At 44.6% G+C, this 21,873-nt stretch overlaps 1 protein-coding gene across 1 annotated transcript in view; it reads left to right on the top strand.

Moving 5' to 3' along the window:
- INPP5D (inositol polyphosphate-5-phosphatase, 145kDa) overlaps positions 1–11,206 on the top strand; it is a 53,335-nt gene extending 42,129 nt beyond the window's left edge. Inside the window, exons 15-27 of the mRNA XM_009886532.1 lie at positions 868–1,006; positions 1,696–1,804; positions 1,961–2,049; positions 2,288–2,369; positions 3,579–3,668; positions 3,832–3,945; positions 5,065–5,147; positions 6,197–6,284; positions 7,039–7,188; positions 7,954–8,047; positions 8,283–8,390; positions 9,043–9,315; positions 10,609–11,206. Of these exons, the coding sequence (XP_009884834.1) occupies positions 868–1,006; positions 1,696–1,804; positions 1,961–2,049; positions 2,288–2,369; positions 3,579–3,668; positions 3,832–3,945; positions 5,065–5,147; positions 6,197–6,284; positions 7,039–7,188; positions 7,954–8,047; positions 8,283–8,390; positions 9,043–9,315; positions 10,609–11,206 (2,017 nt within the window). The remainder of the gene's footprint in view (positions 1–867; positions 1,007–1,695; positions 1,805–1,960; positions 2,050–2,287; positions 2,370–3,578; positions 3,669–3,831; positions 3,946–5,064; positions 5,148–6,196; positions 6,285–7,038; positions 7,189–7,953; positions 8,048–8,282; positions 8,391–9,042; positions 9,316–10,608) is intronic.
- The last annotated feature ends 10,667 nt before the right edge of the window (positions 11,207–21,873 follow it).

The following is a 21,873-nucleotide window of genomic DNA, read 5'->3' as shown; positions in this document are numbered from 1 at the left end:
AGGAATGCCAGGAGGGATGTGTGTAGCACAGAAATATCTCCACGGTGGCTAATTCTCTATACCCAGCTGTGAAATGAGTTTCCGGGGTCCAGGCAGGTTCTGTGCAGCACAGGACTGGAAGGCAAAGATCCCGATGTCAGTGGGAGATCTTTGCCTACACTGGGAGGAGCTGGACCAGTTGGAAGGAGTGGTTTTGAAAGCAAAGAGGACTTGAAATGAAGAGGTTGGCTTTGCCATCTTTCCCAGTCCAGGACCCAGAAAACAGATGGTGTGGGATTTCTGCACAGAGTATTTGCCACTGATGGAGTTCTACAGAAGGGTTCCTCAGGGCCTGGAATAGCTGCCAAAATCTAGTTATGTGTTTGCTGCTGAAATCTGAAAGCAACAACCTAATGCTGGGTTTCCAGGGCATGCAGCTCAGAAAAGCACAGCCCCAGGAGGGAACAAAAGTAGCTTTAGGACAGCTCTCCAGCCTTTCAATTGAGGTGGAAACAGTCTGACACCCAAGGTAGAGCAGCCCAGAGCTGCTGTAAATGCCACTGCCCCTTCCTCACAGCAGGCTGCCCTCCTGCCCCCCACCTGCCCAGACCACAGACAGTACAAGCTGCAGCACGAGGGCTGTGCTGCCTTACTGGTTGCCTGAAGCAGGTAGGCTCACCAGGAGACACTGAGCACGTTACCTGGGCCTGTCTGCTGAGGCGCAGAGCCGGGGAGGGGTGGCGAGTTCTCGGCTTCTGATCTGCTCTTCTCTCTAGATGTTGAGCCAGATCGGTTCCTGCTTGGTAAAGCGGCAGTCTCTGCCAGCCCAGGCATTCAGAAATTGCATGGCAATTTAGTATGTCAGGCAGATGTTTCTTGTCTTGACAGACGCAACCAGAACTACACGAACATCCTGCGCTTCCTGACACTGGGAGATAAGAAACTGAGTCCGTTTAACATCACTCATCGCTTTACTCATCTTTTCTGGCTGGGAGACTTGAACTACCGCGTGGAACAGCCCCCAACGGTTAGGGACTCTGCGTGAATCCCTGGAGAGGCAAATTACTGTGTTGCTCTAGAAGCGCGATCTTTTTCTAATCTAGGGCAAGATGGCAGAAAGAGGGGAGGCAGAAGGGGTCCCCAGGGCACGAGAGTGGCACCAGCTGAGGGAGACTAAGGAAATCCCCTTTGCCCTCTCTGAGGATTAACGGACCAAGGGCATGCCAGGCATGCCGTCTGGCACGCTTTGCTGCTCCAGGCAGCATCGCTTCCCCAAAGCTCCCAACTCCCCTTCCCACTGTGAGTGAGCATCTGTCCCTGAACAGCTTGATCCAGAGATTGCCTTTCTGCTCTATTTGGTTAGCTTCTCATGGCCCACAACAGGCCTTCAGAAACAGGCAAGCCCTAATAAATACTGGATAGGTTTCAGTAGGCGGGAGACAATAGCAAGCCTGGTGTCGACGTGCATCTGGTTGTGTGTGTGTATGTGTGCATGCTTGTGTAGGAGATGTGTGGGCATTTTGATGCCTGGTTCGATAGACAAATGTTCAGCCATGCAGCAAAGACTACGGCCTTTCAGTGAAGGGAAAGGTGGGCGAGTGGCAGGGGGTGCAGCTCCGGGAAACAGTTCAGAAGCACTTGCCAGCTCACCAGTGAAGGGAGTATTTATAAGAAGGTTTTGCATCATCTGCAGCTCTGCTGTTTCCCTGTTGGCAGGAAGCAGAGAATATTATCCAGAAGATCAGGCAGCAGCAGTATCCGGAGCTGCTGGCTTTCGACCAGCTTCTCATAGAGAGAAAGGACCAAAAGGTGTTTCTGCAGTTCGGTAAGATTCTGAATTTGTTGGCAGGTTCCTCTCCCATTTCCAGCAACTTTCTCTGCCAGACTGGATGTGGGGCAGGGTGTACAGAGCAGTGGCTCTCTTGCCCAGATGAGGGTTCTTAGTGGGCCAAACTGTAACAAAACTGTCTCTCTGTTTTAGAGGAAGAAGAGATCACTTTTGCTCCAACCTACCGTTTTGAAAGAGGTACCCGGGAGAAGTATGCTTACACCAAGCAAAAAGCTACAGGGGTAGGTGAAATTTGATTTCCCTTCGGATATACACGGCAGAGCAGGGAAAGTAGCTCCTACAGAAGAAAGTCACTTAAACCAATCTCTGCGTTTTCTGCTCTTGTACTGTTTTAAAAGGAGTCAATGCAAAGGAAAAGATTTGACACAAATATATGGTGCTTGGGCAAGTGAATTTCCTGTTCTTTTGCAAACTGGTCCTTTCCCTTCTTCTTGACATCAGTTCTCCTTTGGTTTGCAGATGAAGTACAATTTGCCATCCTGGTGTGATCGAGTGCTCTGGAAATCATACCCCATGGTGCACGTTGTGTGTCAGTCCTATGGTGGGTAGATAACAGATTGTAGATAGCAAAGCAATCAGTCTGAAACGGAAATGATTCAGAGCAGAGTCTGTAGGATCTCCCTGCACTGCCAGGCACTCAGCATAGAGGGACCTGATGTTAAACCAGGCAGAGTGGAGCCAATTCTCTCTGCCTGTAACCTTACAAGGCTGGGAATTAATTCTGTTACTCTTTTATATGCAGAACACCGCTCAGACAGCTGCAGCTGTCCAGCTTTAGGCCACGCTGTACGATCACTTTACACCAGCTATTTCGTGGCAACAACAACCACTTTTCCTGGGCAGTTACCACCAGGAGCTCCTTACTTGATGGTGCCAGCAGGGCAGACCCCGCGTACGCAGTCCAGTCTGCAGAGCCTGGAGCTGCAAACATCTCTTTTCTATCAAATTGTATTCCAGAAGGACTGTGTGGTACCAAGAGCCCGTTCCCTTTCTTGCTAAGGGGCATCACAATAGTGCAGTGCAGTGCAGGGAAGAAAGGAAGCCCACAGGACCTGTTTAAAAAAAGACTCAGATAGTAGTTCCTGAAATGTCATCGACTATATAGGACCAAGCGTCTGAGTATAATGTTGACGGTTTCCTATGCATGGGATTGGGAAGAGGGCTGTAGAAGTCTCTTGGGGGATAAGGTGGATTGGTCTGATCACAGAGCCTATGATGATGAGGTGTGTGGTCAAATAAGCACCTCTAGAAAGTCTGGCATCTGCCTTTATACACTTTTCTTTTCAATGGACAGGGCTTGCTGGAATTCAGTGTGCGATTAGGTTAAGTCAAGACTTCGCTTTTATTGTTAATCTCAGGCCGTGAGTTGCTCTGTAGCAGTGAAGTAACACCAGTGTATTCCTGTGTGATTTCCTGCCATATTAGAGCTTTAATTAGCTGTGCACGTTGCAGAGGCAACCAGGAGTCCTGCAAATGCTTTTTGTACTGGGGGGATCTAACACTGACAGTCACTTGCAAAATGCTATGGTAAAGTTGTGTCCATTAACCAAATCTTTATGTATTTTGACAAAAGAGTTACATTCCTATATACTAAGATGAGATTATGTAGAAACACCTTTGACTAGAGACAGTTACCACAGCGACAGTTATGTTTTCTGGAAAATTACCGAATAATATTTCTATCGCAGCGATCTCCCTGGAGCGGGGCAGAAGCGCAGGGCAGTAACCATCCTCCCTTTCTCGTTGGCAGGCTGCACCACTGACATCATGACAAGTGACCACAGTCCCGTCTTTGCCACCTTTGAAGTGGGAGTCACCTCACAGTTTGTTTCAAAGAATGGTTAGTCAGGCTGGGTGCGAGTGTGCTGTCTTCACCTTTGCATATAAAATGCAGTGCTTTGTATATGCTGAAAGAAAAAGCTGATTCTTAAAGAGTCCACTCAAGAATGCCTTCTCGTTATCTCCTACTTAAAATGCCATTATCTTCCCTTCCTCTTTCCTAGACTCCAAGTACACAGATTCCCAAGGGGAGATAGAGTTCCTGCACTGCTACGCTACTCTGAAGACCAAGTCCCAGACCAAGTTCTACATCGAGTTTCACTCCAGCTGCTTAGAAAGTATGATTTTGCTCATCTTTATTCTTTCGGTCCAAGTTTCCTGCTTGTTTGGATTAGTTCCCCTTCCTCTTGCTTTGATCTGAATAAACAGCTGTGTAGATCACTTGTTCCGGTGCAAAAAAAGGGATGTCCTAGGTTTGTTGTAGTTTCCAAGTCATCCTATGCTGTCAGCAATACAATCCAAAACCCACAGCTCTTCAGCTGTAATCCATGCTTAGAGATGTGGCCTTCCACCATTTCTTCCATCTTGCTCGGCAATCTAGTCATCTCTTTCTTGAAGAGAAATGTGTGTTGTTCTTGCTTATCACACAGAAAATCTCTACTTGGCAAACACTTGATTGATGAAATTTCTAATTGCGCCAGCTACAAACGATCAGGTGCTTTCAAAATAAAGCATCTGCATTATGCTAATAAAAATAATTTAATTACCCTGGTTTGAAAAGAATAAGTCAGAGGATCAACTGGAAGTGAAAGGAAAGATAGTGATTTGATTCTGTAAACGGGACTGCGTACCCGCCAGTGCTGCCGATTTTACTCCCCGTCCCTGCGCTGCAGGGCTGAGTCTCAGCTGTTTATGTAATGCGAGCCTCCGTGCCCTTGCTGTGGTTTTTTTTAAGCGATTCCCCATCACAGGACTGCTTCTGTAAGTGGGACAGCATGCCTTCGGTGTATGCTTCATCGCATTATCGCATGTCAGAGCGCTGTGTCAAAGACAGTTCCATAAAAGATTATTTTTTGGCTGTATCAAAATTTGCATAAATTTCTATGGAAACAGTGTATTACGAATCTTAAATTAGAATTTCAAAAGTGTGCTATCTTGAGTGGCGTAGGAAGAGCTGTCATGTTCTTATCCTCCAGTCCATGTATGCACCGAGCTTTTCAGTGCCAAGTTTAACTGTAAAATAAAACCGTTTAACAATGCTCCAGTAAAATCACTTGTAAGTTTACTGTGTAAACATTCACCCAAAGCTCAGCCTTTCAGCTTCTTAATACTTTTAAAACCTGAGTCCAGGTGGGAAAATAATTGTAGGCCTTCTGGAGATCTAGCATCTGAAAAGGATCTGTAGCCAAGTTCTTGCGGTCTCTCTTCTGGTGAACTCCTTTCTCATCACTTTGCAGGTTTCGTAAAGAGCCAGGAAGGAGAAAATGAGGATGGGAATGAAGGGGAGCTTGTGGTAAAGTTCGTTGATGCTCTTCCAAAGGTAAACTGGGACTATGTTTCCATATCCATACGGAAGAGAAGCCTTACACTTGCATCCCATAAGCAACATCGCATCTTTTGCTGATATAAACATTACTTTCAGGAACATGGTTGTGGTTTTGTTTACACTTAAAAGGGTCTGTAAGAATGCAGGATGCACTTAAGCTAAACAGAGTATGTTATAAGCAGGAAAGGACTTTCTTGCCAGTATCCTTTTATCTGTACCGGGAATTTTGCTGGCCTGATGACATCACTCAGGAGCGTGACTTTTTTCTCACCTTTTTAGTGAACATAACTATGCTGACACCATCTTTTAAGCAGGCCCTTTATTTTTAAGTTTTAGGTGGAAGATATAACAGCTGTGCTGGAGTTTCTTTGCCCTGTGAGACAAAGGGGTTTTGCATGATATTTCTGAGGAAAGTTGACCAATATTTTTTTACCTGTCTTAAAAAGACCATCCATGGCTGGAAGTAGTGTTCTGTGTGTCAGTGTCAAAAACAAGTCCTACCCTTGAGATCGGAGCTGTTCTCCATTTCCTGGCATGGTTGGGAGCCAGAAGTACGGTCAGAGCTCTTGGATTTGGAGCAAATATGCATGTCAGTACCCTTCTGAATAGCCCAAAAGAAGAACTGCTGACTTTGGAAAGAGTCCCTTACACTGAGAGATTGGGGAAAAACGACAATAAGTGATCGTAACAACAGCCAAACAGATTTTTGGGAACAGACTGTAATCAGAGTCCAGATCACTTCCTCCTAGAGCAATTTTCAGTCTGCACTGTAGGAAAAAAACTGTAGCTCAGCCCAGTGAGAGTGTTTGATTTGTAGCATCCTGTCTGCTGTGCTGGGAGCAAGAGTCAGGGGGACTCTTAACAGTGTGTAGCCTTCTACCACAAGATCTCCAAACACCATTGAGAAGGCTGATCCTGGGGGTGACAGGATACCCTCATGGGTCTGTCCAGCTGAGTTTTGCTCATCTGGGGCTGAGGCACGGGGAGAACTGTGTTCATTCAGTCCACCTATTGTATTCACCCACATTAAATTGTCTTTGCAGCTGACTCCGATTATTTCAGACCCAGAATACCTACTGGATCAACACATCCTGATCAGCATTAAGTCATCAGACAGTGATGAATCTTATGGTAAGTGCTTAGCTCTAAAGTTCTGGATGAGTCAAAATCTACTTAGATTTTTCCAAACCGCCAAAAGAGTGGGAGAAAACAGAAGGAACTCTTATAGACTGAACATCTATGATGCTCTGACTTCTGATTTAGAAGTCAATACATACAAAAATACATTGTGGGCAATATTTTGTGAGGTAATGACAATTAGAGGAATATGAACTAGATGCATCGATCTGTATGACCTTTACCAGCCCTAAAAGAGCAATGGCTTAAAAAAAAAACTATTTTCCAGGAATTAAATCAGGAGTCAGTCCGTTTAAATGGGTTTATTCAGAACACACAAATCCTGTTTCACTTGCACATACTTGGGGCATTTCTCCTGGCTACAGAAAAGTCATTCAGTGCTGCTTGCTTCCAAATTCTAACCAGCCAGAGATTGCAGTCCTTTTCCACAGAAGGCTCTTTGCTGAAATCCCATTAACTGAAATGGCAGTCACAGGCTCCTGTTTTCCTTACCAGAAATAGAAGCTCAGAACCCTGTAGTCAACTGCGGGTGTCTCCAATGCCCAAATCCTTCACACATATGTGAAGAAGTAAAATGAACGCCCCTGATTTCTCAAGAGATATTACACTCCTTACTGTGATCCAAAGCAGATTCTCTCCAGTAATCTCAGCCCTGTCAGCACAACGATAGTAGATGACTGACATGAGAAAGATCTTTCAATGCTTTTTTTCCCAGTCCCAAGCTCATTGTCTCCTTGTCATCCTCTAGGGGAAGGCTGCATTGCCTTGCGAATAGAAGCAACAGAATCCTTAGTTCCTATCCATACTGTGCTGACACACCATGGTGAGAAAACAGGGGTCTTCCAAGGTGAAATCAAGTTGCAAACATCACAAGGAAAACAGAGAGAGAAACTGTATGGTAAGGAACGAAATCACCTCTGCAATGCTCGCTCTAGAGGATATCCATCTCAAAAGATTTCTGATAACTGTCAAGGAATTGAAAATTATCCTTGCTGTGCTTTTAGTCCCAAAGAGGCAAGAGTTTTGATGCTAATTGCAAGGATATGTGAGTATCGTTAGTTCTCAGGAGTATACCTGTACTCTTTCAGAAAGACACAGCAATTCCATTTGGGTTTTTCTTTTTCATCATTCAAGTAAATTTGGCAGACTGAGAGAGCCCCCTGTCTGTCACTGATACTGATTTTATTGAATGGTGATAACTTATTTCCACTTGCAGGGGCTATATGACAAGGTGCGGAAGCCCTCCCTGCTTCAGTCACCCTGGGGAACATCTGCAAAGAGCATGTGAGGCACTCGAGAAGCAGTTCCTCAGCTAAAAGATCACAAACTTTGCTTATTCTCACCTTGCTACCTGTTCTTTTCTGTCAGAGTACAAAAACAGCCTCACAACATTTGCTGTTGTTGTCAATGGTAAAATGCCCTGTATGTGAGTGCTTGCGGGATCATCACCTTTGTATTTCAAGATACACACTTTTTCTTGTTTCAGCAAAACATGATATGTATTAGCGGGCAGTTGAAAACATAGTAGCAACAACTGTTCAAAACTGACTCACTGTCATTCTGATAGACAGAGATGCCTTAATACAAGCAGTAACACAGAAAACTTAGGGAATCAGACTCTGAAGCTGCCAAAACACACTTTTATGCATTTTATTTCCTTCAGATTTTGTCAAGATTGAACGTGATGAAATTGCTGGGCAGAAACCAAAGAACATCAGCAACTTGGAGCCCAGCAAAGACTGGGATCAGACTAACAGGTAAAGGGCAAGTGGGTAAGTCAGTTACAGAAAACTAGTTGGCTCAAAAAACGCAAAGCTGGGCTTGCTGTGGGATCAGTATTAATAGGCACGGTGAGCACTGGGACGCTGCCTTTGTGGCTCTCTGGTTAGGGCTGGTCAATGCCTCTGTGCCCAAAGCTGCAAAAGCTGAGAATCCATTAGTCAGACTGGGTGCCTGCATCCCGCTTTAAAAGGGCCCTTTTATTTTCAACAGAAAGTCCAAATCTACTCACCTGATGGCCAGAGAGGCAGCAGCCATTGCTCGCTACTGGGGGAGTGCTTCCTCTTGTCCAGACAACCCGGGAAAGGAGGATATGTTACGGTAATCTTGCTGCTTTACCTCTGCCAGCTCGGGGTGGGAAGCTATGCTCAAACTGCCTCTCTTTTCCTTTCCAAGAGTCATAGGATGCGTCTGGGTAAGGCTGTCATTTCGGTCCACTTTCTTCGGTGCATTTCTTTGCAGGCAGCTTCCTGCCTCCTGCCTGCTAGTCTATATGGGTACACCTCAAAAGGCCGAACGTCCCTCCTGTTGTTCCAGCAGCATATTCCTGTGCTGCGCAATGCTGCCCAGTGCTGCCATTTGCCTCTTGCTTGGAGCCATCCCGCTGCAGCTGCCAGCTGTACTGCTGGGTCCAGAAACCTGCAAAAGCCCCTCTATGTGGCTGCGGAAGCCGAGTGCTCTCTGCAGCCTGGAAATGGAAGCGTCTGCTGCAGCCAGAGGAACTATTTGGGGTTGGGGCAGGTGGCCTTGACCCAGCTGCTTCCTCTCCAGTGACCCAGGGGAGGGAGGCACTAACAGGACTCCCATTTATTCTCTGATTCTGAAGCAACATTGACCAAAAAAAAAAAAAAAAAAAAGTAGGTGGTATTGAATCTGAAAGCCAGTGGGCACTAACTCCTTTGTAGCTGGCAGGGAGACAAAAACATAAATGTTTTTGTGCATGTATCTTCCTAACAATATTTCTTCTCTTCAGCAGCTCCACTCCCACAGACATCAGCAACCCCAGCTACCTGGGGATGGCTGCTTTCTCTCAGCAACCCTCTGCAACCAGCCAGCTTAAGCAGATACCTTCACCAGACCAGCCACCTTCTCTCTGGAGCTACGAGCAGCAGTCCAAAGAGACTACCTCCGTAATGGGACAGAGTCAGTCATCTTCCACATCGCCCTCATTGTCGCCTCTATCTCCAAAAACATCCCTCCAGCCTCCAGGGAACAGAAGCATTTGTAGTCGGAGTCAAGAGTATCTGTGAGTGTTGAGTTTTGCACTGGGGCTAAGTCCCCTCTCTCCTGTCACTCTGTGCAGTCACTATTTCATTATCTATACGGAGTATTCAAGGTGCAGCATATTCTTTGTCTTTTATCTCCAGAATTAGAAAAAGATAAGTGAAGGTCACAAGTGCAAGCGTTGATACTCAGAGAAAACTGGCGTTAGTAGTTTCTCAGACTTTTGTGAAAGGAAAGCCAAAAATATATGTATGTTTAATTCTCTACCAAGAAACGAAAAGAAGACTACAGAGTTGACTGTAGTAACAAAGAAGAAAAGGGAAGAGTGTAGCATAGATCTTTCCACTGGATGGGAAGGAGAGCTCCTTCACATGTCATATGTGAAGTGCTTTAACTGAATTTCTGCTTACACTACTATACAAATGTCCAGCTTGCTACAGAAGTTAGCATCCATGTGCTGCATCTGTCACAAGTCTTGATGCAGAATTGCCATCCAGCCACTGAAAATATCCCATCCCTACCCAACTTAGTAAAGTGATGAGGCTACTGCACCCTAGCGCGTGTACACAATTACTGCCCTCGTGCCACATCTCTTTTGCACAGTGACAGCTGCTTTCTGAGTCTGGGCTAGGGTTCACTGGTATGTATGTGGCACTCTGTAAGCCAGAACTCACAGAAGTCAGAGCTGCAAGTACTGCCTTAATCTGTTATGTACCTGACAACGCTTCATCATGCTCTCAGCTCTTTGCTCCTGCACGTACTGACTTCCAGAAAATAATTTTAAGCCAGGAACAAAACTCATTTGAAGACACCCAAAGAACATGTGCCACTCACCCCTGTTCCACTCTGTTCAGTGATATTGTGGCTGATCTAAAATGCTGCAATATGATGTGAGCTCTTATGGTAACTGTCCAGACAGCCATTTCAATCCTCTCTGCCAGATCTGAAGATTCTTATTAATATTTAAATTCAGATTTGTGCGTGTCACAGAGCCATCAAAGCACTTGGCACAGTTTGGCTCAGTAGCTTAGCTCTGTTTAAAGAGAAGCCAAGTATCACTTTGACAAGGCTGTAGTCCAGCAGGGAGTTTATACAGTACCATGCATATCTGCCCTCTGCTGTCATGTTAATAATGATTAAACAAAGTAAAACCAATACACATTTCTGTTGTCTCCCCACGAGTTTGATTGTTGTCCTCTGCACAGCCAGTTTAATTTTATCGTGCTCATTCCCTATTAATTTTCTCTTTAAATCAGTCAGTGTCTCTTGCCTGCTCTTTACAAGTCTCCTTTTTACACTGCTTTGATGACTGTAGGCCACCTGAACTGGGGAAAACCACAGCAGAGCCTTTGCTTCAGGAGGAGGGACAGCAAAAGCCAGAGATGTTTGAGAACCCACTGTACGGCTCTATGAGCTCTAAGGGCAAGGTGGCATCAAAGAAAGAGCAGGACTACCCCAAGGCCTTGCGAAAAGAGCAGCCGCCACTGCCTGATCAGAGCTTTCATCTCATAAAGTCACAGGAGCCTGAGAGCAGCAAGACCTCTGGCAAACAACCATCGCCGCCTTTCCTGGTCCCCACACAGCGATTTCGGTCCTATACTTGCTCTGGTCAATCTGAAGAAAAGAATACGGGTGAAAAGACTCAAGGCAAACCGAAGATGATGACATCATCAGAAAACTCAGCGCCGCTCAAAAAACTAGTCAAGCCATCGCGGTCTGAAGTCAACCCAAGCATCCAGGGGCAGCACAACAAGCCGCCCCTTCCCTCGAAGAGCCGGGCAGTGCTGGACATGCAGAACTCCAAGGGCCGAGACTATCGGGACAGTTCAGAGCTGCCGCACTCCGGGAAGCACTGGACAGAAGAGGGACCAGTGGGCAGGACAACTACACCGGTGTGTTACTTGTGGGAGTAAGGCAGGGGGGGAAGTTTTATTAGACTGTGTTGTCACAGCAGAATACTACTGGAGTAGTACTGGCTTGATACTGTGCCCTCGCGCTGTATTTCCTAACCAAGCTTGGAGCACTGTCCCGCAAACCGACAGGGCTCGGGGAGCTGGGGATGCAAGGGAGTACCTTAAAGCAATATTGCTGCAGAAGATGTCATGTTGTGAAGCCACGACCTTAGTTCTGCATGAAGTTTTAACTTCTTTTGGACAGTTGAAGCTTGATGGCCAGAAGAGGAATGCAAATAGTCAGCTACTTTGTTATTGCTCGTTTGGTGTGTGCTGCATTGTTTCTGAGAATGTCCAAACTTGGCCTGACAGCACAAATCTACAGTGTTGGCGAATAGATTTGCTTTGCTGTAATTAATAAAAAAATGATTAAACGCAGTTATCTGTGGGAAACACTTATCAGCTTAGAGCAGCGGTGTCCAAAAACATTAGTGAACCCTCTACAGAAACAATCACACATCTACTTTTCTGGGCTAGTGGGTTTTGGAGGGGTGCTATTGTTTGGTTGTTTGTTTGGTGTTTGGTTTTGTTGTTTTTTTTTCTTCTCCAGAACATCATGAGCTGGATGAGAAAGGAGTAGGGAAGGTCTTAGTAAATGGGTTTGGGAGAAAAAGAGAGCCCACTTGAGCAAGCGGTAGGGTTTTTTTTTCCTTCTCCACCAAAACTTTTAGAATTGACAGTTGACAAGCTGATGTCTTCTCTTGTCTCTACAGTGAAAACGACACAGCAGATGGCACCCTCGGAGGAGTCCTGATGGGAAGAAAGATGGAGATCACTGCTTTGTTCACACTGATGTCCTCTGGTCTGGTTCTAAAAAGACTGGAGGTTTTTATTTTTGAGGGTGTACCCCTCTCTATGATTATGAAAGTGTTCTAGCTGAGAAGATTATCCTATGTTGCTCAGACCAAGAGGAGCCCGGACCACAATACCAAATGCAAGTTAGCCTTTTGTAGTGTCACTTTGGTACTTCTATTAAGAGGCAGGTGGTTCAGTACATGCATTAGTAAATGTTTTGAAAAAGAGGAAGGTACGGTATAAGAACTAGCAGATGGAAGGGGTGTATTTAAAGAACTCCCTTTCTACAAAAGCAAAATTTTTATTTTGTGTTACTGAATTCCTATTAAAGAGCAATAAGTAAAAGAAAGCATTTTGAAAGCGGTACAGCTCCAAAAGCATGTCCTGTCCGTGGAGCAAGGAGTCAGGGGCGGGTGGGAAGAGAGTCTGACTAGCGGATAGTGATGAGTGTCACACACTGTCCACAGAGCCAACTTTGCCTCTAGCGTGAGCTCCCAGGCTGCATACGTGCATTATTCATGCAGAGGGTGAGGGCTGGCCCTCGGCACTGCAGATCTCTCTTTTTTTTTTTTTTTCTTTTCTAGCAGGTAGTGCTTTTGTACCCCTAACAGACAAAGGGAAATGTCAGAACTACATGCAGGACCGGGAGAATAGGCAGCCCAGGAGTACAGCTGCCTGAAGGGACGGACAGCAGTCATTCCAGCCTGTCTTACAGCAAGCACTCTGCTTTTGAAGGACACTGGCCGGCTGGTTTTGTAGCATTCTTAATAGATTAATGCTGACCTTACTGTACACTTTTGTTCATCGACTGAGAATGAATAATGTTAACATACTTGTAATTTCTGTTATATTCACGTTAAGTATTAATGCCATGGTTACAATTAGGCTATGCCTGTTTGTGACTTAATCGTTGCTATTGTTTCCATGTCGATTACTTAAAAATAATAAAATAGTCAACTGTCTGATCATTCTTTACTGAAAATTCAGAACTGCCTGCCATATGATTCAGCTTTAGCTGGGCGTTACATCAGCTCACTCAGTGACAGTAGTACCTGCCCAGAAGAAACACCAAAGGCACCAAGGAATACAGGGAAGATGCCACAATGCTGCTGCGATACTGCGACGGAGGACGCGTTTGTCTGTGTGCACAGACGCTTCGTGGATACGGCTGGTTTAAAAATTCTAGCACCTGTTAGCAGGTACAGTCACCGATTGTATGAGTATAGAAAATGTACAGTAATTTTACTGGAGCAGAAGAGGCCAAGCACAGGCTTGTGAGAATGGGTGGAAGAGGACAGTCTGTAAGGTAGAAATCTTTTAAAGAGTGTTTTTTTCTGTCATGCAGGCTGAGGTTTCAGGGCATCGTTACTGAAACACCTGGCTCTCTAACTTACAAGTCAGCAAGACAAGCCATAAACTTACATTCCTCCTGCTTTATTCAACAGAATCCTCTCTGGGTAATCCCCATAATTCAATAGTTATGGTATTTCCCTGGCTCTGGGGAGCGTTTCACTTTTCTGTTGCAGATTCCAGAACTTGTATGGCCATGTACGAGTACAATCTTCCTGGTGCAGGTGAGCTTTCTGTCCAATTTGGAGGGTTAGATTCAATTCCCACTAATTTTGTGGTGCGCTCATGTATGTTCAGAGATGGAAATGTCACAGGCTTTCTACAAAAAATTTTAGCTTCTCAATAATGACACAGGCTCAGATTTTCTGTGATGCTAGCGTTTATCCACTGACTTCCTAAGCCACAGAAAAGAAAGTATATTCCCCAAAGTTTGCAAATAACAGCTTAATATAAAGCAAGGATAGCTTTATATTAAGCAAAAAATATTCTCCGGATTGGGAATACTGCTTAAATTTGGCCCAGATTTGCAGATGAGCAGAACTTGAAAACACTGGACTTACTAAGGCTTAATATAAGATTTGGCCTGTCCTTTAGAAAGGCATATTCCTGGGGGAGAAGAGAAATGCTCTGCCAAGTTTCCAGAAGAAAAAAATACATTACTATTCCCATGCTAAAAATGCATCACTTACGCAGCTCAAGAGCTGGCTATGAATTATCACTTGAGGCTCCAAAGAGAGTCTGAGGTATTCTCTATGACAGGAATGATGGCAAATGCCACCACACTTTTTGCAAGAGGAAAATGTACATAAGAAGACTCTGTGAAGAGCTTTCTGAGGCCTCTGCAGAAGAGACAGTTTTCAGGTGAGCAACTTAGACATAGGGTGGTAGAGCTGGGCTGATGCAAAAAGGTAGTGCGACACTGCTCAATACTGGTCTTTATAGTACGACTGGCTGTACCTTGAGATGGTAGAGCTGATAACGCCACCTGTGGGAGCTTGCTAGATGTGAATATTAGACAACTGAATTTAACAAGTAAGTCTTGCGCTTGTGTTGGTTTTATTTCATTTTTACTTTCTGTCATAAGGCCTTTAAGATGATCTCTGCTGGGTTTAGTGCCTGTGTCCTGAGCCAGATGAAACCAGGACTGAACACAGAATCACAGAATGGTCAGGGTTGGAAGGGGCCTTCGGAGATCATCTAGTCCAACCCTCCTGCCAAAGCAGGTTCACCTAGAGCAGGTTGGACAGGAACACATCCAGGCAGGTTTTGAATATCTCCAGACAAGGCGACTCCACAACCTCTCTGGGCAGCCTGTGCCAGTGCTCTGTCACCCTCAAAGTAAAGAAGGTTTTCCTCATGTTCAGACAGAATGTCCTGTGTCCAGTATGTGCCCGTTGCGCCTTGTCCTGTCGCTGGGCACCACTGAAAAGAGTCTGGCCCCATCCTCTTGGCACCCGCCGTTTAGATATTTATAGCCGTAGATAAGATCCCCTCTCGGTCTTCTCCAGGCTAAACAGACACAGGTATCTCAGCCTCTCCTCGTGAGAGGTGCTCCATTCCCTTTATCATCTTCGTAGCCCTCTGCTGGACCCTCTCCAGCAGTTCCCTGTCTTTCTTGAACCGGGGAGCCCAGAACTGGACACAGTACTCCAGATGCGGCCTCACCAGGGCAGAGTAGAGGGGAAGGATAACCTCCCTCAACCTGCTGGCCACGCTCTTTTTAATGCACCCCAGGTTATTTTCTTGGCCACAAGGGCACATTGCTGGATCATGGCACCTTGTTGTCCACCAGGACTGCCAGGTCCCTCTCTGCAGAGCTGCTTTCCAGCAGGTCAACCCCAAACCTGTACCGGTGCATGAGATAGGTGCAGGACCCTACACTTGCCCTTGTTGAACTTCATTAGGTTCCTCTCTGCCCAACTCTTTAACCTGTCCAGGTCTCACTGTATGGCGGCACAGCCTTCTGGTGTGTCAGCCACTCCTCCCAGTTTGTGTCGACAGCAAACTTGCTGGGGGTACACTCTGTCCCCTCTTACAGCTCGCTGATGAATATGTTGAACAAGATCAGACCCAGCACTGACCCCTGGGGAACACCACTAGTTACACACGCTGCTGCTCTCTCATATGTCCCTCTGCCCGTGACTCTCTCTTGCCAACCCAGGCACATTTTTCTGCAATCTCTGTTATTGCCCGGTATTAACTTAAATACAAACAGTACGAATAGAAGACGTGAAGCGAAGGGTATGAATTGCCCAAAAACTGACTGATTTCCCCCAGATGTAGTACCTATCCGTAGCCTTCCGGCATCCTTTATTTTAAGTTCTTAAAATAGCTGCAGTCTTAGCATACTTATTTCCATGGAGACCCAGCTGTCAAAAATGCTTTAAGTTCCCAGCTACAGGATGTAATGTCGAACACAGTAACTTTCCAAAACCCTGTTTCCTGCCTGCACCTGATGCATCTAACGCAAGCTTACTTGTCCTCTCCACTGTCAAACTATCACAGCGTGCTCTTAGAGCTTTTTGTAAAATGTTGTAGTGGGCTATATATTTCCTTCCTCGTAAACGTAGGGGTCTTACAGAAAACAGCTCAAGGAGGAGGGAAAATAGAAGGAAAAAAATCCAAACCAAGATGAGCTCGTCACTCCAAAATAGCAAGGGGATAATTTTGATATTGTTAGAAATTATGTTGCTTAGACCTCCAGTTGGCTGAGGCCAAGCACTCTTCTTCTATGCAGCTTAAAACTAATCATTTAGTCTCTATCCTCCCATCTGCTTTAAAAATGAAAGTTTTTCTGAAATCTTTACCATATTTTTCTGTTGTCTTTGTGATAGCACAATTAAATTAGTCCATATTGTGACTGAAGGGATGTATTGTCTGAAAATTAATTGATTCCTCCCCCCCAGCCCCCCAACAAAGGTCCTAATTTTTATAACATTTTCAAGGCTCAGGTATTTGTGTATGATCGAACTATGGGTGCCAGGACTAGCCCACTGACCAAGGTGACCCAGGGCAATTCCCAGAGATCTCTTAAGCAATGGTCCCAGATGGCAACAGATTGGTTAGAAATGCACAATATCCAAATACTTATTTTTTTATTTCTCTAGTCTCTGCCTGAGAGAAATCCACACTTTCTCCTCTAGGACATTTGCTAAAGATACTCCATCCCTATGCTTATTTGTTGTATCCCTTAATGATAACATAAATCAGAGATGCAGCAGGTAGACTGTGCGTTAGGAAAGTTGCGGTGATGGTGAAGGCTTCTCTTGATCTGCAGCAACAATCGATGGTTTGGTGCCGTAATATATGTCAGCTGCATCTCCGTGATGCTCGTTTTGTTGAGGCTGAAGTATTTAATGAAGGAGTCAATGACTTTCCCTATTTTCTGTGCCCAGCTGAAGCAACAGAGGAGTACAGCTGGAACTCTGTCTCGCACAGCTGCTCACATCTGCCACTCCAGAGGTGCTGCAGTCACCAGTGCGTTCCTGCAGGCGCCTATGGAAGGGGCTCGTTACGCAAGTGCTGCAGAATCCAAATAGTCCTTTCAATGTGCCAAATTTCCCTAGCGTAGAAAAGGTGTTAGCTGTAGAGGTACGAGATGTTCTTTCTATATATATATTTAAGCAAACATCAGGTTTATATTCACATGAATATGAAAAAGATCTCCTTTCTAATTCCACAGTGTGCGCATGATGTTGTTTCAAATGTGGCTCTTAATAAGAAGTATTTTAGGATTACATTTGTGTTAAAACTTCTGAAGTCTCTCAAATTCTTTCGCAGTTGAATCCCAGGTTGACAGAAGAGAGATTTCTTTTTACCTAGTGTAATTTGCTATATTTTTGATGCACAATGAGATAATGCTTTGTCTCATTATGCATCACCAAATTTCCCCGAACTTCTGTTCCCCGTTCATTACCACTATCCTGTTTTACTAATTTCATTTACAGATCACCTTTGTACTAGCTCCCAACTCAGCTAAACAAAAGGTACATTAGACGTGCAGAGATTAATTCAGCTCTGCAGAACTATCCGCTGGTTCACAATGTCATGTGCATGAATCCAGTCTTTATTGCAGCCATGGTTTATTTTTGTCACAATTCTGCTTTATTTGATTTCAGCTTCTAGAGAGGAACAAAAGTTTTGCCCAGAAAGACTCGGTTGCTGCAAACACCTGGAAGGGCTTCAACATATCTTTGTAGATCAAAAATAACTGACATTCTTCTGTAGTGTTCAGAGAACTGAAATCAAAACCCCAGTATTGCAGGAGACATCACAAAGACTAGCCATGAGCATTTGCTGAGATTTAGGGGTTGGACTAGACACTCTCCAGAGGCCCATCCAGCCTCAACTATTCTGTGCTCCTGTGATTCTATTTAAATGAAACCATTCTGTGCCAGGGATGGTAATCTGCTACACATTGTGGTTATTATTAATATTTTATTGAATTTTTTCCCAAGGTCTGGACTAGATTACCTACAGAACAAGTTAATCTCTCATATCATAAAGCATTAGATTATATCATAGCTAATAGATAAATACAGCACACAACAGGCTAGTAAATCTTTGGCTCAGGAAGGAACGAATGAATGGGAACGGATCAAGGAGACAGGGTCCAGCAACAAGCAGAAAGGTTGCAGGAAAGCAAGTAGAGACTTTGTGGAATGAGAGAGAATCCAGCAGAAGGGAGGTGGGCAAAAGCCGTCTCCAATAGGAACAGGTCAACCCAGAGAAGGGAAAGAAGGAAAGGCAGCAAAGAAATTGGAAAAGAAACAAGAGACCTTCGCAGTGGAAAGGATGAAGAGTTAGCACTGGAAATTATGTCTGCTCCGTACTTCACAGCAATTTGCATCTTCACAATTATAGCTTGTAAGCAGAAAGAAAACGACCAGATGTGGGAAATGTTCCCTCTTTTCAAATGTAAACTCGAAGATCCAAAACAAAGCCTAATTTGAAAATGGAGCTTTGAATTTCACTTAGCCCTTGGGAAGGACGAGGGTGATCAGTATCTTCCCGGAAAACGAACATTTCAGGTCCTAAGTCGGAGAGCAGTTAAGGAAGTGACTGATTCCGAGCACCAAGCTTCAGTCCGACCTCGCAGCAGGTCTAAAGGGAAACTCACATCAGAAACTCTTCCATTCACCTTTCAGCAAGGATCTGTTTCATCGCTTGAGTGTCAATCACCAAGCGGCCATCACAGCACAGAATCACCAAAAAATAGGCTGGAGGGGACCCTGAAGTGACCCATGCAACCCATGCACCATACCAGCAAACGGTCAACTACAAAATTCTTCACAGAGGAATGTTTTTTACTGGCCTTATATACCTCCATCGTGGGAGTTTCTCATCTTCCTCAAGCAGTCTGTTTCAGAGCTTCACTAGCCTTACCAGCCCTTTCTTATCTCTCGTGGGCATTTTTTCGTGGACTTTAAGCCCTTTTAGTCTAGTCCTGTCCCCCATGAACAAGCAGATCAGGTTATTGTCTTAATTTTCTGACACACCATATGTTCAGAATGACACACCATGCTTCCCATCAGCCTTCTCCTCTTCAAACAATCCCAGCCGCCCAAATCTTTCCTCTGGGTCAATTCTTCTATATATTTTGGTCACTCCTGCTAGGCTACTTTGACACTCTGGATTTTTCTTGAAATGTGCTGGCTAAGCTGGACAGGTCTCCACCAGAAGCCTTGCTCTTGCTGACTAAAAGGGAAGGATCATTTCACGTCTCTTGCTGATGACAGCCCTGTTTATCTCAGTCTTCAGCTGCTGTGGGTGTTAGAGTAGAGCTTGCCATCAGAAACAGAGGTGGGTTCAGAAGCACGACAGAGATCTCACGAAATGGACAGCACCTTCCAGGAGTGCTGAAATTACACAAAGGGCAGGCTCAAAGACTCTGAGCGAAATCCTTCTTAAACATGGTCTGTATCATATAGCTTCTGTCTTTACTGGCACTTTCTGGCTGACTTAACACAGCTTTGGACTACATTTGGATATTGCTTGTTACCCACAGTACGCTTTCTATGGGAAGCAAAGTTTCAACCTCTATGGATGTAGAATACAACATACTCTCACTGGAGGTATTACTTCTTCTCTGCGGTGTGAGTTTTCTGAAAATCATTAGATTTGTCAGTCATCTTAATTTTTTATTCCTACATTAGGCTGTTGAACGAATTGGCAGATTTTTAATGATGATGGTAGCAGAAAGGTGCTTCAAATGGACAAAGAAGCCACTTTCAGTCTGAATGAGCTATTTTATCACGTCTGTTCTTGTAACTCTTGTTGATATGAAAGAAGAGCAAGATGACAGATGATGACATGGAGCAGGCATGTGTTATTGCAAAGTCTGCCAGAAGCTTAAGCTGAATTTAAGAAAGAGGAACTTTGTATTGGAGTGGAAAAAGCATCGTTAGCAGGTATTGTAAAAAAAAAAATAAATCAGGATGTCCTGCCCACTACGGAAATCATACATTACGGAAAGGTGGACATCTTTAACATAGTGTTATTTGTCTAAGATTCAAACATATGCAGATGACAATTAATTTAAATCCTGCCCTTGGAATAGTCTAGCAGTTTTTGCAAACAGTAAAACATATACAGTGTTTCCAGTAATTTATCTAATGCTTGAGGACACACTTTTTTTCTTTTTTTTTCATGCCATTTCTGCTCACACTGATTCTTTTTCCTGTCGCACCAGAAGAAATAACAGACAATAATTTTCTCTCCTACTTTTAGTGAGAAAAGCCTACTCTCAAAAATGAGCTGAAGGATTTTTGTTGGAAAGGCTGAAGGAAAGCAGATGGTTAGCAATTCAAAGGTAGTAAGAGACTTTGGGGCTGATTATATGTTAAGGGCAAGGTAAGAGCCTCAGGAGAGGAGTAACTGAGTTTGATCCCTGTATTTCTGCATTTTTGTCTTCTCCCTTTTTCTCATGCTTCATCTTTGGTTTCTTCTTTCTCTGAAGGGGATTAAGATGTAGAGAAGAAGATTTGAAAGGATGAATTTCTCTTAGGAGAAAGAGTTACTGCCCTTCAGGAGTTCAGTAACTATATCCGTAGGATTAGGACTTAAGCTTACAGTTACAATTAATTTTACATTTTTAAACATCTAATTTGATTTTATGATGTCTAAGTAGAAAAAAAGTATGCTATGTGCTTACACTTGGCCAAATTAGTTTTGTAGAGAACACGCATAACCTTGTGTATTGTGTACTTGATAAGACAGAGCTGCACATGAACTATTATTAACTCAGCCAGCAGTGCGCTCTTCTCCAGTGTAATAATCTAGTGAATCATCTATTTTATTCTGTTACAATTTAATAATTGCCTCTTCATTCATTTACTCAAGAGAAAAACAAAACAATTTAGGTAGTCCAAGACAAAAAGCTTTATGAATCCTGCCCAGTTTCAAATTAAATTACAATAATATGGTTACCTAACACATTACTTAAGAAGTTACGCAGTTAAAAGTAAAGCAATGAAGCAAGCTGTGACGGATTTTTACATTTGCCAGAGAACGCGTGGTTTCTTCATGACACTGGGCAGGATGTGCTAGTGAAGGCTGCCTTGTAGTTTATGCTGTGTTCCAAAAAAATTCTCAAAGTAATCCTATCTGAAAACCCCCAAACCGCATTTCTTTTCACCACCACCCTCCCTGAACAGCTCAGTAAAGCCTCATAACTGGTGCTCTGTATGCCCTGCTGGAACTGCAGGTTGTCTTGTGGTGGAGACCTGGGGACAAGACTGCCAAAAAACCACCCAAAAAATAGTATTGCAGGTCTCCCTATTTTGGGAGTACATCACCCTTCTGCTAGCTGCAGGGCTTTTGGTAACTATTTAAATGTTCACCCACAGTAATAATCTTACTTTAATGTTCACCCACAGCAATCATCTTTAATGTTCATGCCTTTCCTTTTATTTTTAGGCTGGTGGCGGGTAGGTAGGCCGGCACGTGCCCTCGGTGCCACACGTGCACCAGTCGTGCAGTTCACCCAAAGCCCCATCAAAGCGTCACGTACTTCTTGGCTCTGCTGGGTGACATAATGGCAAAAGCTTTTGTTATTCTTTTAGGGAAGCTATTTATGTGTGTTGTGAGTCATGCTTTCTGACATGGTCTCCTTTCATCCCCTTTTTTAATAATTAGAAATATCAGGAGATCCTGGTGAAGCTGCGGCACTCTCCGCCCTCTGATTGTTGGAAAAGCAGTGCTAACCCTATCAACTTGTCCGAGTCGACTTCGACTCCCAGACTCATCCCGCCGGACGCGCAGGGAATGGAAGGGAATCCATGCAGCCTTCAAAGAAAAAAACGGGATTTTTTTCCCTGAGAGGTGACCTCCGTCAGGGCCGCGCTTTCGGGGCGCCAGGCATTCACCTTCTTCCTTTTGGTCCAGCTCAGAGTGTTCGATGCCTAAAACAACCCTCTCCTGGCCCCGGCCCGAAGCCACAGGCGGCCCCGGCCGCGGGGAGGGCGGGCCGGGAGCTTTGGCTT

This window comes from Charadrius vociferus, unplaced genomic scaffold (genome assembly GCF_000708025.1).
Source record: "Charadrius vociferus isolate BGI_N301 unplaced genomic scaffold, ASM70802v2 scaffold1346, whole genome shotgun sequence".
In the NCBI taxonomy this organism is placed as follows: Eukaryota; Metazoa; Chordata; class Aves; order Charadriiformes; family Charadriidae; genus Charadrius; species Charadrius vociferus.
The sequence above is the reverse complement of the archived record's forward strand: the minus strand, read 5'-3'. Positions and strand labels throughout refer to the sequence as shown.